Below are 16,116 nucleotides of genomic sequence, written 5' to 3' on the forward strand. Positions count from 1 at the left end.
ATGTCGAGTGCTGCTGTTATATTTTAGGATCATGCACTATTAGATTAGACAATAAAGACTGACACTAGTTGGGTGGCTTCCAAACCCACAGACTCCAGCAGTACACAAAAAAATAAAGAAAAATTAATGAAACATGTTAAAATGTTTATTTCAAAGAAGAGGTTGTATCTGGAGCGGAACAGAGGACTATGATGTTACAAATCTGCTTGTTCCCATGAGAATAATGATCAGTGTTTAGAGACACACAAACCAGTTTGTCAGGCGGTGCCTATCACATTCTTGTGTGTGATATTCAACTAACCCTGTCCCCTATATCAGCACTTGGCACGTCCCATGCAATCACATTACAGTTTCTCACATCCTGCAGCCATTTTGGAGGTTGGGCCATATAGAGCTCAACAGTCACGTGACGTCTCCATTCATTTTCTCCATAGACATTTTGAAAAATCTTAAATTTTATCCAACCCCCCCCCCCCCCCCCCCCCGCGCTTGTTCTTTTTTGCTTTTGCTCCAAGTAAAATGTTTTATGGTCTTTCACAATTCAGTAGGTCACAGGCTGGCTTGGTTCCAGCCTTAAAACTCGTTACATAAGGATTTTTTGAAAAGTCTATGGAGAAAATGAATGGGGAATTCTCTTCCAGGGCTGGAGACGTCACGTGATTGTTGAGCTCTATGGCGATAGCTGAATAGGCTGTGTTGTTTTGCAGTACCTTATGGTCTCTCAGTTTTGCTGTTGGAAAATGTATGTCTGCATGGTTTATAGCTCCATTATAAACAAAGATACAAATCTGTAGTCATAAAGATCCAGGAAGCTTACCAGCACTGTTTCAGGAGCCAAGTAGATATTCCTATACGCAATCAATGAATCTTTAAGACAGGCGGCTCACGTGTATACACTTCCAATTATACACTTTATGGACTCTTATCAAATCCTTTGTTCATGATTAAAGCACACAAAGACTGATCATGCAGGCCTCAAGCCTTATTCTCATTGATCAACCTAACAAAATTTAAATTATTTATTTAGTAACACTTTTATTCATACAAAAACAACAGAATATATAAAGAAAAGATCACTCTCACACCTGGGAGTTCTACTATTGCTCAAAATTGCATTATCTGTGGAAATGGCATGTTTTGAATAAAAAAAAAAGAGAGAAGCAAACTTTTGAGTGTTTCACACAACCGTACACTCCCTTTGTCCTGTTCTGGCTTCACAAACTATGATGTAAAACAAAGTAAAATACAGAACGACTAAAAGGTCCGCTCCCTATACCTGGGCTAAAAGCTACAAACATAAATAACAAAAAGCACATTATTTTGGCTTTTTACATTACACAGCTTCAATAGTCCATCCAGTGTCCACTTTTCCTTATTTGATTCTGAAGGTGAAAAACAATAAAAACAGAAACACCGACGATAACAACATTGATAACAATAAACGGAAATGACAGCTTTGTGTGGAGAGAGGAGTGAAAGCAGAGGGGATGAGAGTGTCACACTCCTGTGTGTGTTTGGTTGTTCCTCCATCACAGCTCACGCGGGAGTTCGCTCGCCCCCTTGCTGAGAGGCGTGTAACATGTAACATGTCTGTGTTTTCGCTCCCTCCTGCGGGGGGCGCTGTGTGGTGCTGGAGGGGTCCGAGGGGCTGAGGTCTGTGGCAGGCAGGCAGCCAGAGGGGTCTTTAGCATGTAAAGTCTCTCTCTCCTCACTGCAGGGAGGTACAGCTGGGTCAGGGGAAACCAGGAAGTTCATCTGGGACCGCGGTGGAGTCGCCACAGACAAAACACATTCTCTCTTGTACACACACACACTCCTGACGCCTCCACGCCCACAAACAGCCAGACCCGGACACCCCCGCTGCTCTCTAGGTGGTTCGCTCCTCCCCGTCGGCCTCCTGCTTGGTCCTCCGCAGGTTGCTCTTCATCTTGATGAACTCGGGGGTGTTCTCCTGCTCCTCCTCGTCTTTCTGCTGGTCCAGCTCCAGCTAGAGGAAGACACATAGTAACAAAACCGCCTTGATTTGATGGCATGGTCAAATGACTTGATGACATACAAACATTCCTTCTCTGTGCATAAGTGACAATCTATATGTCACAAGTTACGTCTGGCCAAAAACTGCAGCTCCTCCAATGGCCACTTGAGGCTGGCTCCAAAAAGGAAGTCATTCCCCATAGACCCCCATGTCAAAATGCCCGACTTTACAGCAGAAATAAACATGTTTACAGCCTGGTACACACACTGATACAGTAACAACATGCATCTATTTACCAAGTCCATTTCCATGTGTCAATGTAACAGACTCACCTGCTCTAGTTTCAGTTGTCTTTTCATGAGCTCTATCTCCAGGTCGCTCCTCTTCTTGTGAGCCTCCTGCTCCTCCTTCTGGGCCTTGATAACTTGCTCCCTCTTTCTCTTCTCCAGGACCTTCTGGAGCTCAGGCTTGTTCTGGGGAGCCAGACCCCTGTGGAGGAGGAGTCAGAGAAAGAGCAGGTTCCCACGATTAAATTTAATCAACAACAAGGCATCCTGACGACACTACAGACTCGAGGAAGAATGGCATTCACATTTATACGTGAGAGTGAAGACCTGACTCCTTAGGACTTTTAGCCCATCACAGATTAGTCCACATGTGCTCATCTGTGTGCCAGGTGGGTGCCAGCAGCACCAGAACTGACTTTGGAAATGAAACCGTGTGATGAAACCGTGGGTCTCTTTTTTCCACCACAGGTCCATTCTGCCAAAACCAAAAATATCATCCTCTATCTTACACAATGACAATAGTGTCCGTCCAGAAAATAAAATCCATTCATACGACCACAGAAAGCAGACTCAGGGTAACAATGCATTTAGAAACTGAAAAGATTGTTATACAACTGTCTGGTTTCGTGTAGTAAAATAAAAAGGGGGGGGGGACAGGCCTATTATACAACTCTCCAAACTCCTCCAAATTACAACAGAGAGGGGTGGGGCCTGAGGATGAGGCTTGGGAGTACTTAAGGTGTGTGTGTGTGTGTGTGTGTGTGTGTGTGTGTGTGTGTGTGTGTGTGTGTGTGTGTGTGTGTGTGTGTGTCTGAGGGGAACAGGGGTGCGCTTGAAAAGGCAAAAACCATAAAACAGCAAAGTCTGCAAAGGATTAGGGATGCAGAATGAAGAGGCACAAAAGTCGAGAGCTTCAAAAGACAGAGGTTAAAGGTCAAATATCCAACCTCCATGTCCTTTAAGTGTACAGAAAGACAGAGGTTAAAGGTTAAATATCCAACCTCCATGTCCTTTAAGTGTACGGAAAGACAGAGGTTAAAGGTTAAATATCCAACCTCCATGTCCTTTAAGTGTACAAAGAGACCGCCATGATCCTGATTACTTTCCTTCACAGAAAGTAAGCTCATTATGGCCATGTTCACATTACAGGCAAATCCGATTTGCTGCTAAAGTCATTAATCATCATTATCTTGATTGGTTTCCCAAATCTGATTTGGGAGTGTGTCCGCACTGCCACAAATCTGATTTGGGCAAGTGTCCAAGTCGGATCTGTGTGTCCAGACCTCCATATGTGGTTTGGGACAAGTGACACAAATCAGACTTGGAGCGTCACAGACTCACAAAACCAATCTGGATAGAGTCATGAATAGGTCATTAAAGTTCCCAAATCAGATTTGGCCTCCTAGTCTGAACATGGCCATAATGCTGTACTTTTCCCCATGACAGCCTGTCTCTGCTGTGTTATGTCCTTCAGCGATATCACGCCTGAGCCCACCTGACTGCAGTCTGGCACAACAACAGCGCCTCAATTAAACGCATTAATAAATGGGAACATTACATAACCGAGCCCCCATTGTTCCCAGACGCAGCGGGGGAGTTGATTTCCATCGGGCGGTTAGTTTATTGGAAGTCTCTGCTGCAGTGAAAATGTCCTGATCTGTTCCTGACACACAGGCTCTTATGAAAGCAGAGCAGAGGGTAATGGTTGACTCACTCTGGAGGGGGAGGAGGTCAAGGTCACTCAGAGCAATAACAGATGAGATGCCTGCTCCGCTCTGCTCTGTTACCTAATCACAGACCCCCATCCTGACCCCTCCCACCATCCTGACCCCTCCCACCAGCAGGTCCTGACCCCTCCCACCAGCAGGTCCTGACCCCTCCCACCAGCAGGTCCTGACCCCTCCCACCAGCAGGCGCCCTCTAGCAAAGTGAGGAAGTTATCTAATAGCCAATACATGTACAGTACATACTGTAAAGAAGCAGGCGGAGATTTCCCCACACATTCCCATCATCAGTCGCCACACATACCATACCCCCATCTGCCCACACGCTTAACCTGACTTGATCTTACAATATTCCCCTGTGTGTGTGTGTGTGTGTGTGTGTGTGTGTGTGTGTGTGTGTACTCTTGGTATGTGACTGTGAGTCCATCTGTGTGTGTGTGTGTGTGTGTGTGTGTGTGTGTGTGTGTGTGTGTGTGTGTACTCTTGGTATGTGACTGTGAGTCCATCTGTGTGTGTGTGTGTGTGTGTGTGTGTGTGTGTGTGTGTACTCTTGGTATGTGACTGTGAATCCATCTGTATGTGTGTGTGTGCACTCTTGGTATGTGACTGTGTGAGTCCATCTGTGTGTGTGATGTGTATAGGTTGGGTCACCACAACAAAAGGTAGCTAAGGGGGGAAGAGAGAGAGAGAGAGAGAGAGAGAGAGAGACCCTCAGCTGGAAGTGTTTTGTAATCTTGCTTATGTAACACTCCTCCTTTATTCTGTCCATCCATCCATGCATCCATCCCACCCTCCCTCTCTCTCTCATCACCATGACTAATCCATTACGCAGGGAAACATTGTGTACTCTGCAGGACAGGGGATAGATCCCAGTCAAAACAAGTAGATCCCATAACCCAATGGATCTATTCTACTGGCACTCGGACGCATAAACAACATTTACTGCAACTTTGAGAAGTAAACAAAGCCAACGATGACTTTCCCCCCCAGATTGTCTTTCTCCAAAATGTCATATTATTTGTGTTTCTTTTCTCCCTGCCGACCGTGGCCTTATCTCTTTCACTCAATAACCTCCAGCATGCATCCATCAATACAATGACATCATGCTGTGATGTAACACAGCCTCTGTGTTTGTGTTTATTTATAGCTCGCCCACGGAGCTGCAGGCAAGAAGTGTTTACAGAGAGGAAATATCTTTAGTGTCACGAGGAAGATGATCGTGACTGACGTGTGTATCCACACAACACACGCCCCCCCCCCCCCCCAACACACACACACACACACAGCTGACTGAGGCTGCATGCAAATCTCTAAGCATTAATATTCATATTGAGGGTGAGCATCCGCAGACCTAGTTTATCCCATACAGTATAATATGTTCCCTTTACATAAGACACTTGTGACAGAGTAATGCACGTGGGCTTTTATATAATGGTTTCCCATGAAAGTTTGATGTGCTGTGCTTTATATAATACTGAAGCTTCTCTCACCCCGGGGTCAGAGACGGGCGTGAAGTCAGCTACAGTGACGCAGTGCAGAAATGCAATCCAGTCTGCTCATACGAGGGATCAGCCGAGCAGCATTTTGGTAAACAAACCGCGTCACTGGGTGGCAAAGGCAATGGAACCCTATGGAGCCTAAGTTGCGCGAGGCTTGAATGTCTGACTCTAGTGTCAGTCTCTAATGTCTGATTCGTCCTATACAGTCTGCATGGATACTAACCAGACCAAATACAGTCTGCATGGATACTAACCAGACCAAATACAGTCTGCATGGATACTACTAACCCTAGACCAAATACAAAGAAAGTAGCATACCAGGAATATTATAAGTCAACCTCCCTCCAGATAGAAGTACAAGAATACGCCTGGATCTGGAGACTGTTTATATTGTTTTTACAGTAAAATACTAAGGAAATACTAAATACTAAGGCATGGAGATGGAATGAGGCCGAAATTTTAAACACTAAATAGGTAAATAAACCACTATCTGTCCATTCATAACTCCATACCTAAGGCTTGGAACTCAACCACCTTTATTAAAAGACAAGCAGATTTTTGTGTATGTGCCATAAACCATGATCAGACTTGGGCGTGGCTGCTGCTAACTGAATAATAAAGAATGTCTGTCCTTCCTCAGGAGTAAATGGGAAGTGCCAGAGTGTGTTGGTTATGAAAGAGGTGAGGAGAAACAAGAGAGAGAGAGAGAGACAGAGTGAGAGAGAGAGAGAGAGAGAGAGAGAGAGAGAGAGAGAGAGAGAGAGAGAGAGAGAGAGAGAGGTGCAGAGAGTGAGTTTTCCTATCTCCTGACCTCTTCTGGTTCATGAGCAGCTCTCGGTGCATGTCCTGGTGATTTCGGGAGGTCTTGACCGGGTTGATCAGCTTCTTGGGTTTGATGAGCTCATCGCAGTCTCCCTCCAGATAGTCTGGCTCCGCCATGACACTCCTCCCCGGTGACAGAGATGATAGACCAGGGTCACACGGATCTGAATGGAGAGAGGCAAGCAGGAAGGAGCTTCACTTAACAATACTGCTATTGTAACTCGGGGGGTGGGGAGACGCACCAAAACAAAGTCATTTATTTGACTCTCCTCTAGTGAGGACACAGAAACGTCAGCGGATTACAATGCCACACATTTTCCACCGGAGGCACACTTCTTTCAAAAAGGCCACCATGGCATATTGGCTGGTCTCTGTAGTGATTGAGTCAGCAGCGCTGCCTGGGATTACATAATTGTTCCACACATGGAGAGGTGGAACATTTCATTCCCTTGTCAGATGATATGAAAGCCATGTGCAACATGGTGAGATGATCAGGACAGCACAGCATGCATCAGTTAATCCATTTTCATTGGGAAAATTCTTACGTTAATGAGCCTACAAATGAAGCAATTCCTACTCATGACCCCACCACCACATGCCCAGAACACTGAACTGTGACTTGACTTATTTTCCAGTTTTTCACAAGGATGTAGGTTGCAAGATGCAAGATTAGGACCATGTTTATATATATATATATATATATATATATATATAAATCAATCAATCAATCAATAAATCCTTTTGTGACCCCTAGCCATTATAAAGCTAAGATTTTTATTAGGCTACAATTTCAAAGACAAACTGATATCACACAGTCAACACAGAACTACTGTTCTTCAGTGTACTTTGCTCAATGAAAGTATTCACATGTGCATCTGAACTGAAGGCTCACTGGAGTGTGCACTGCACTCCACAATTCAGTGATTCTGATTTGAATAAACACCCTAACAGATAAACTGACAGATCTAGCACATCACAATAACAACGCAAAAAAAGAAAAGAAAAAAGGACTACTTGGATGTTTATTCATTTTTCTAATCTTACGGTATTTTCCATTAATACGATTAAAATGGGTAAGTCAGCCTAATTAACCTTTATATACCATTTCAAAAGTGCACAAAAACCTCCGGATGGTTAATCTTACACCGAACATTATTAACTGCGTTCAACAATTTTGGCTTAACTCACCCTTCAGATGAGGAAAGACGGGGTATCTGAACATAGTCGCCATCTCTGCTTTCTTTCAGATTAAAATTTCCAAGTGGACCTCTTAGAAAACGCTGCCTTGCTTGTTAAATAGTGTGCAGCCGCAGAGCCAGCAGACAGGCTCTGTCCCGTACAACTGTCTCCTACTGAGGCTCTGTCCCGTACAACTGTCTCCTACTGAGGCTCTGTCCCGTACAACTGTCTCCTACTGAGGCTCTGTCCCGTACAACTGTCTCCTACTGAGGCTCTGTCCCGTACAGCTGTCTCCTACTGAGGCTCTGTCCCGTACAGCTGTCTGCTACTGAGGCTCTGTCCCGTACAGCTGTCTCCAGTCCTACTGAAGTCTGGCTTCAACAAGAGCAAGGTTTATCACTGCCAAGCAGCTCCACGCCCCCAGACCCCCCTCCCTCTCTCTCTCTCTCCCTCTCTCCCTCTGTCTCCGTCTCTCTCCCTCATCTACTCCCTCCCACTGGCACTCACTCACATCGCACATCTCTGGTCTGAGAGCAGTTTACATCGTTTTTTCCATTTAAGAGCGTATTCCCCCAATGAAGACTCAGTAGTGATCTCATCGTACATTTATATGACCCATGGTATCACTATAGGGTTAGGGTTAGGTAATATTCTGTTTTGCTGCGCACAGTGCGGTCTCTTATCTATTCTTTTTTCGGGTTTGGTGAATATTTATTTATATAGTACCGAGCCTGATTACTTAGGTTAATTAAATGCATCAAAAGGCACTTCTCTTAAAAAGGCTAGATGCAGTTCTTCTCCCACAAACTGTAGATGATTTTGCCTGATGTACAACACGGAAGAAGACATTTGGAAATCAAGTGCTAGCCTAGGAGTTTCTGATGTCTCTGGAGCTGATATCTGATACAATGCATAATGACAGAACATAAACAACGCAGACTGATATGTTCTAGGGATGCAGGGGTTAACCGGTTTGACTATTAACCGCGATTTAAAACGTCACGGTTATATAACCGCAGAGGCTCCGCTACACCGAGTGTTTTGTTTCACAACAGTCCGTCAGTTTAAACTCCCATGCGGCGCAGACGGCGCTGGAAGGAGAGGAACCTGTCTCTCTCGCTTCGTTTCCGCACGGACTATTTAGCGGAGGCACCAAACACAGGCAGCTGCCATGTCTCCCAGTAGTAGCCAGTCTGTAGCAACATCATCTCGTCTGTAGCCTAGCCATGGATGCCAGCCCAACATAAATGTTGCAATACATGTCCCGCAAGGTTTCTGACATTAGGGGAAAGTCTGAGCTGGTGTTACGTTAAACCAAACGTGGGGAAGAGGCAGCGGATTTGTTTAGCGTTAACATACAGTCATTGACGTTAACGTTAGCTGTTGTGGCTAATGTTAGCTAGCTGGCCATGGCCTAGCGTACATAGTTCCTCGAGCTCGTTGTGACCAAACATCCCCGCATTTAAAGCACTTCATGCTCCCAGCGCTGGCCTAAACCATAGAGAACCTCATGCTTTACACGAAAAGAAACATCAAGGGTTTGTGTCAACTCCAAAAGCAACCCGCTAACGTTACATGTAGGCCTAATAACGTGAAGCTAACGTAGCTAGCTGCTTGGCAGTCATGATCTGACTGAGACAAGGAAAACAAATGCGCACATTTACATAACAAACACCAGTCAACACCACAGAGTGTCCTTTCTTTAATCCAGAGGGAGCATTTTCCAGTAAAAAGTGAAACGACACATGATGGCTTATAGTGAGGCTTTCCATGCCTGCCCCATCATCACTTCAATAGAACTGACCCCAATGCAAAATTCATTTCAGACGGCACATTTAGTTGCCAGTAACATGCCAATAAGAGTCTAAGTTACTATGCCTTTTGTGTTTTTTTCTGCAGACTAAGCAGCTATAGGCTTTCGCTTCTATAAAATAATAATAAAATATTTTTTGTATTGACTTGAGTGATACACTTTACTAATACAATCATATTATATCAGAAATGTTGTTTGTTTTATGTTCACAATAGTGATGTCAGTTAGATTTGATTAGGTCAGAGCCATGGAATATTAAATCATCCATCTTTGCTCACTACATCTGCCCTTTCTTCTTTTTTTAATCCCAGGTGTGCATAAAATACAGGTTAAGAACTTATTTTTTTAAATACAAAAATGTGAAAAAAGTAACATAGTATGTTTATCGTATCGGTTATTGGCCAGGAGAATATTTATCGGTTAGCGTAGGCCTATACTATCGGCTGTAAAAATCCATATCGTGCATTAGTATTCCGGAAGGCAGCAACTGTTAAGATTGTGGGGGAAATACAATAAAACCTCTATTTAGAGAATGCTCATGTGATTTTTATACGTCCATAACAATAATCGTGAAACCGTGATAATCGTGGTTTTTTCTCAGACTATAATCGTACATCAAAATTTATAATCGTTGCATCCCTAATATGTTCTGCACTGAGCTTTTCTGTTTTGGTACTCGGCCAATCATATTGCTCGGTGGGAGGGAACTGTGTGCGGTATATCGCGCACGTGCTGGACTGGAGACAAAGGCGGAGGAGTGGATGTGCCCTCAAAATCAAAACAAACGCACAAAAGAATAGAGAGATGTGATGACGCCGGCGCTCCACTAGAGGTCGACATTCATGCATGCCAGAAGCCAAACCATGTAGGGTTACATAACAAAGACCCATAGAAAAATGTGCTTTCTGGCTGCACAGCACACACACACCGTAGGACAAAGAGCTATGCCTAGAAATAAAAACATACACAATGGCAGTTGAATCCTGCATCACTTGTGATAATGCTATAGGATACATCACTATATAACACATTCCCTCAGCTGATCACTGGATATTATCATATGGAACATTATGACATACTTAGTGTTTGTGCATAACGAGCAGGCGGAGGTGGGCAGAGCATGGGGGGCTGTGTGTGTGTGTGTGTGTGTGTGTGTGTGTGTGTGTGTGTGTGTGTGTGAGCAGAGCACACACACGTGCCATGTGCAGCGGGTACACATCAAAGGCGGTTTTGTGTTAATGCCAGTGGGGGGCTGGCGGTGTTGGGAAAGTGTACGTTAGCTTAACACATCTGCTCCTACTTCCTGCACGCCTCGAGGGAGAGGGGAAGTGACATAGGGAGTTCAAAGGATCCTGGCAACCTCAAATTGGAGCCTGGTCCAGCTTGTCATTGGTACATTTTCATTTATGTTGCAGCTAATAAACGCATCGTTGTGGTGGCAGAGGATCTCTCCCACTCATCACGGCTCTTTTGTTACTGTGTTTTGGGTCACAACTAATATAGCAACAGTTGCTTCAAAATAATACTTTTGTGTGCCACACTATGTGTACTGTGACCATGTGCTTTTCTCTCTGCGTGTGTGTGTGTGTGTGTGTGTGTGTGTGTGTGTGTGTGTGTGTGTGTTCATTAACGTACACCGTTTTCAGGACAACACTCCCTGCTGTTCCAGGAATTCTCCATTAAAACAGTTTGTTTATTGGTTTTGGAAGCACACCCTCTTGAGCACACACAGTACGCATGCTGCACACACACACGCATGCACACACACACTCTTAATGAGGCTGGACCCAGGACTCTGAGATGTGTGTGTCCAGGGGAACAGACGGAGTATTTAGGATTGTAACTGTGCAGACAGTCACTCCTAATAAGACAAGACAGTCAGCCAAAACACAGGAACAAAAGACAGGAGAAAAAGTAGGCCAGAAAGGAGAAATGGGTATTAGACAGAGGAACAGCTGTCCTCTGTTTACTCCACTTTTTCACCATGTCGTCCTCATGACCTGTATATATGACGACTACGATCTCACATCCTGTTAATAATCGCTCTTTTAAACAGCTAGTTTAGAGGTTAAATATCCAATCAAACATCCTATGAAAAACAAACAGAGAGACAGAAATGTCAAAAGTGGCGCAGAAGGAAGAGCAGCGTTCGTTACAGAGAGAGTTTGGTAGAGTTCCTTTAATAAGATCCATTATTGAGATGTTTGCTTTTCACTTAGTAAAGACAACAAGAAAAGAGAGAGTGATTGTGTGTGCGGCGCGCACGTGTGTGTGTGTGTGTGTGTGTGTGTGTGTGTGTGTGTGCGCAAGTTTTGGGTAAGGGTGAGAAACGTGCTTGTACTAGAGTGTGTGTGTGTGTGTGGACGCGTGTATGTGTGGACGCGTGTGATTGGATGCAAGTTTTGGGTAAGGGTGAGAAACGTGCTTGTACTAGTCTAGAGTGTGTGTGTGGGTGTGTGTGGGTGTGTGTGGGTGTGTGTGGGTGCGTGTGCGTGTGTGTGCGTGTGTGTGTTCGTGTGATTGGATGCAAGTTTTGGGTAAGGGTGAGAAACGTGCTAGACACTAGTGAGTGTGTGTGTGTGCGTGCGCGTGTGTGTGTGTGTGTGTGTACGGTGAGAAACATGCTTGTACTAGTGAGTGTGTGTGTGTGCGTGCGCGTGTGTGTGTGTGTGTACGGTGAGAAACGTGCTTGTACTAGTGAGTGTGTGTGTGTGTGTGCGTGCGCGTGTGTGTGTGTGTGTGTACGGTGAGAAACGTGCTTGTACTAGTGAGTGTGTGTGTGTGTGCGTGCGCGTGCGTGTGTGTGTACGGTGAGAAACGTGCTTGTACTAGTGAGTGTGTGTGTGTGCGTGCGCGTGACGTGTGTGTGTGTATGTACGGTGAGAAACGTGCTTGTACTAGTGAGTGTGTGTGTGTGCGTGTGCGTGTGTGTGTGTGTGTGTACGGTGAGAAACGTGCTTGTACTAGTGAGTGTGTGTGTAAGTGGCAGGGTGCATTAGAGCTGATAGAAAGACTGTTAGAAGGAGTGAATACACGCACTGTGCCAAGCTGTTGCATCATCAGTGCTGCCTGGACTGCTCTTTCCTGTTGCTACTGTATGAGCCAGCAAAATAACACACACACACACACACACACACACTCTTGCAATCAATCACACACACACACACACACACACACACACACACACACACACACACACACACACACACACACACCTTTCAATTTCTTAGTTTGCCCACAATCACCATGGAGACACATCATCGCCCACATCACCCACACCCATTTATTGACACAGGAAATAGCTAATGCCATCTTACTGACACCGCAAAGGCTTCTAACAGGTTTCATATCTTTTCAACAAGGGAAATAAAAAAAACTAAAAAAAGCAACCTCACAGCTAACGTATACACTAAAGCTAGTTCATATAAGCTTATAGACAAATGAAGCCAGTGAAATCTATATATAAAGCGTATACACTTATAGTTCATATCAGCTTATGAAGCCAGTGAAATCTATATATAAAGCGTATACACTTATAGTTCATATCAGCTTATGAAGCCAGTGAAATCTATATATAAAGCGTATACACTTATAGTTCCTATCAGCTTATGAAGCCAGTGAAATCTATATATAAAGCACCCTGTATGATAAAAGCCCTGGAGGAGCACAGATGGACAGAAAGGCTAATGATGAGGGATGAGGAGAAACTAGATTGGCCATTATCAGTCTCTCTCTGTTGTTCCACTGCCAGGGAGCAGACAGACTGCCAGGGAGCAGACAGACTGGCAGGGAGCAGACAGACTGCCAGGGAGCAGACAGACTGGCAGGGAGCAGACAGACTGGCAGGGAGCAGACAGACTGCCAGGGAGCAGACAGACTGCCAGGGAGCAGACAGACTGGCAGGGAGCAGACAGACTGCCAGGGAGCAGACAGACTGGCAGGAAGCAGACAGACTGCCAGGGAGCAGACAGACTGCCAGGGAGCAGACAGACTGGCAGGGAGCAGACAGACTGGCAGGGAGCAGACAGACTGGCAGGGAGCAGACAGACTGCCAGGGAGCAGACAGACTGGCAGGGAGCAGACAGACTGCCAGGGAGCAGACAGACTGCCAGGGAGCAGACAGACTGCCAGGGAGCAGACAGACTGGCAGGGAGCAGACAGACTGCCAGGGAGCAGACAGACTGGCAGGAAGCAGACAGACTGCCAGGGAGCAGACAGACTGCCAGGGAGCAGACAGACTGGCAGGGAGCAGACAGACTGGCAGGGAGCAGACAGACTGGCAGGGAGCAGACAGACTGCCAGGGAGCAGACAGACTGGCAGGGAGCAGACAGACTGGCAGGGAGCAGACAGACTGGCAGGGAGCAGACAGACAGAATGTTGAAACCTTACTTGGTAGAAGATGACAGGTCAAAGAAATATATTTTTTTAGTTCAATAAATGCATGATGTTCCCGACGTCAAAAAGTAACCGTGATAAATAATCATGACATCAATATTGATCAAAATAATCGTGATGATCATTTTGGCCATAATCGTGCAGCCCTACATCACACCAAACGGTGAATTTTGTGAAGGGTTCCAGCCTCTAGAAGAGAGAAAGAGGATAGATATTAGCTCCATGTGATCAGCACACAGCAGGAGGAAACAGACAGACAGAAAGCCAAGGAACAGAATGCTGAATAATGATATTAAGATTCTCCTGTTCATGAGTCATCATGACTCTAGTCATGCTGCAGCCCTTACTGCAGGGAGGGGGAGATAGAGAGAGGGGGGAGAGGGAGAGAGAGGGAGGGAGAGAGAGGGAGGGAGAGAGAGAGAGGGGGGGAGAGGGAGAGAGAGAGAGAGGGAGGGAGAGAGAAAGAGAGAAAGAGGTCCAGGGAGAGAGAGAGAGAGGGCCAGGGGAGAGAGAGAGAGAGAGAGAGAGAGAAAGAGAGAGAGAGAGAGAGAAAGAGGTACAGGGGGGAGAGAGAGAGGGGGGGGGGGGATGGAGAGAGAGAGAGAGAAAGGGTTAATGTCCACCAAAAGCGATACAGGGAGATGGACTCGCCTTCGTCCCGTCAAGCCCTGCCCCACTGCTGCAGCTTGGTTGGCTGCCTTGCTGTATTTCCCTCTTCAATTGGTCGATTTCAAAATGGCCCCTCCTCTCGTCGCTGCCGTCCGTCGCTCATCACCTTGCAAAGCATGCTGGGATACCTGACGAGAGGAGGGGCCCAAATCAAAATCGATCAATTGAAGACGGAAATACTGCAAGAAGGCAGCCAACCAGGCTGCAGCAGCGGGGCAGGGCTTGACCGGGCGAAGGCGAGTCCATGTGGACTGATCGCTTTTGGTGGGCAGGAACTGAAAGAGAGGGGGAGAGGGAGAGAGAGAGAGAGGGAGAGGGGGAGAGAGAGGGAGAGAGAGAGGGGAGAGAGAGAGGGAGAGAGAGGGGGGAGATGGAGAGAGAGAGAGAGGGAGGGAGATGGAAACAGAAGATGAGAGCAGCTGGTGGCCTGCTTCACCATCTGACCCCGTCCCCCTACAACATGCACAGACACACACGCAGCACGTTATCCACTGCACTGACTGCAGAGGGGCTGGCCCCTCCCTCAGCTGTCTGTCATTGGCTCTGAGGAAACGCCAGTCACCAGACCACACCCACTCAGTCATTAGCAGCCCACGTTTCCCCGTGACCAGAGATTTTCAATATTAGAGATACAGCACTGCAGGCTCCGCCTATAATAAGATTTGGTACTCTGCTAAATGGTCAGGTGGTCACCTCTCCCCTGAAGTGTTGTGAGAGAGAGAGCAGTGCTGCTGAGCTAGCACGCTAACTTGAGCTAGAGATCATGAGTTCCAACCGCCACACAAACCACACATATAAAACACAAAGCTGCCCCTTGTTAGCTCAATACAGTTGTAACTAAGATATTTGATCCCAAAAAAAATCAACCACAGATTTAGCTACTACATCAACGAACTTCACATGTTAGCTTTAGCTAATCGCTCCCTGCTAACGTGAGCTCCTGTTGCCAAATCTCGCGAGAGACAGATCTTGAACAAATTTAATTTTCTCCTGATCGGTCTGTCTGAAAAATGCCATCTTTGTGTCAGAATGTTCTGAAGATATGCGGCTTCGGAAAATGGGCGCAATATTTACTTGTGTAAATTTACAATGTAAATGGATGAGCAGCAGCTAGAGATAATGACTTGAGTTACCCCCTCACTTTTCTCCCTCACTCTCTCTTTCTGTCTTGGGTCAGATCCTTCCTGTCTCTTCCACTCACAGATGGGACGTCCCGCCCTCAGGGGAAATTACGCCATCATCAATACGCCTACAGCAAACCCCATTACCCCATTACCCCATTACCCCCTTATGTCTCTGTACCTCACTCTCACACAACCCCATTACCCCCTTATCTGTCTCTACCTCACTCTCACACACCCTGTGTCACTCCTACAGCAAACCCCATTACCCCCTTATGTCTCTGTACCTCACTCCCACACACACCCTGTGTCACTCCTACAGCAAACCCCATTACCCCCTTATCTGTCTCTGTACCTCACTCTCACACACCCTGTGTCACTCTCACACACACCCTGTCTCACTCCCACCACCCTATCTCACACCCATCACACTGTCTCACTCCCACACACTCTGTATTAGGGCTGTCACTTTTCATTCGAAATTCGAATGCAACTTCGAATGTGGGGGAGGGGTTCGTGTTCGATATGTAAATTGACTGTTCGTTTTTTTTTTTTTTTTTTTTTTATGAACCAAAATTAACCAACTGCTGCTTGCTGGTAATGTTAATCCCATGTCAGAAAAAGTCTCCAG

The 16,116-nt window shown here is 46.0% G+C and overlaps 1 protein-coding gene across 2 annotated transcripts in view; it reads right to left on the minus strand.

Moving 5' to 3' along the window:
- Window positions 1-134: 134 nt before the first annotated feature.
- Window positions 135-16,116, minus strand: part of fam107b (family with sequence similarity 107 member B) — a 28,614-nt gene continuing 12,632 nt past the window's right edge. Inside the window, exons 1-4 of one of the 2 annotated variants that reach the window (XM_083654503.1) lie at window positions 7,496-7,793; window positions 6,297-6,471; window positions 2,308-2,464; window positions 135-1,987 (exon numbers count right to left, since the gene is read on the minus strand). In XM_083654503.1, the coding sequence (XP_083510629.1) occupies window positions 1,868-1,987; window positions 2,308-2,464; window positions 6,297-6,471; window positions 7,496-7,538 (495 nt within the window). In that variant the 5' untranslated portion in view covers window positions 7,539-7,793 and the 3' untranslated portion in view covers window positions 135-1,867. Of the gene's footprint in view, window positions 1,988-2,307; window positions 2,465-6,296; window positions 6,472-7,495; window positions 7,794-16,116 lie in introns of those variants that run through there. The other variant, XM_083654504.1, reaches the window with a different exon arrangement.

The sequence above is a fragment of the Poromitra crassiceps genome (assembly GCF_964638095.1).
Source record: "Poromitra crassiceps genome assembly, chromosome: 18".
Lineage (NCBI taxonomy): Eukaryota > Metazoa > Chordata > Actinopteri > Beryciformes > Melamphaidae > Poromitra > Poromitra crassiceps.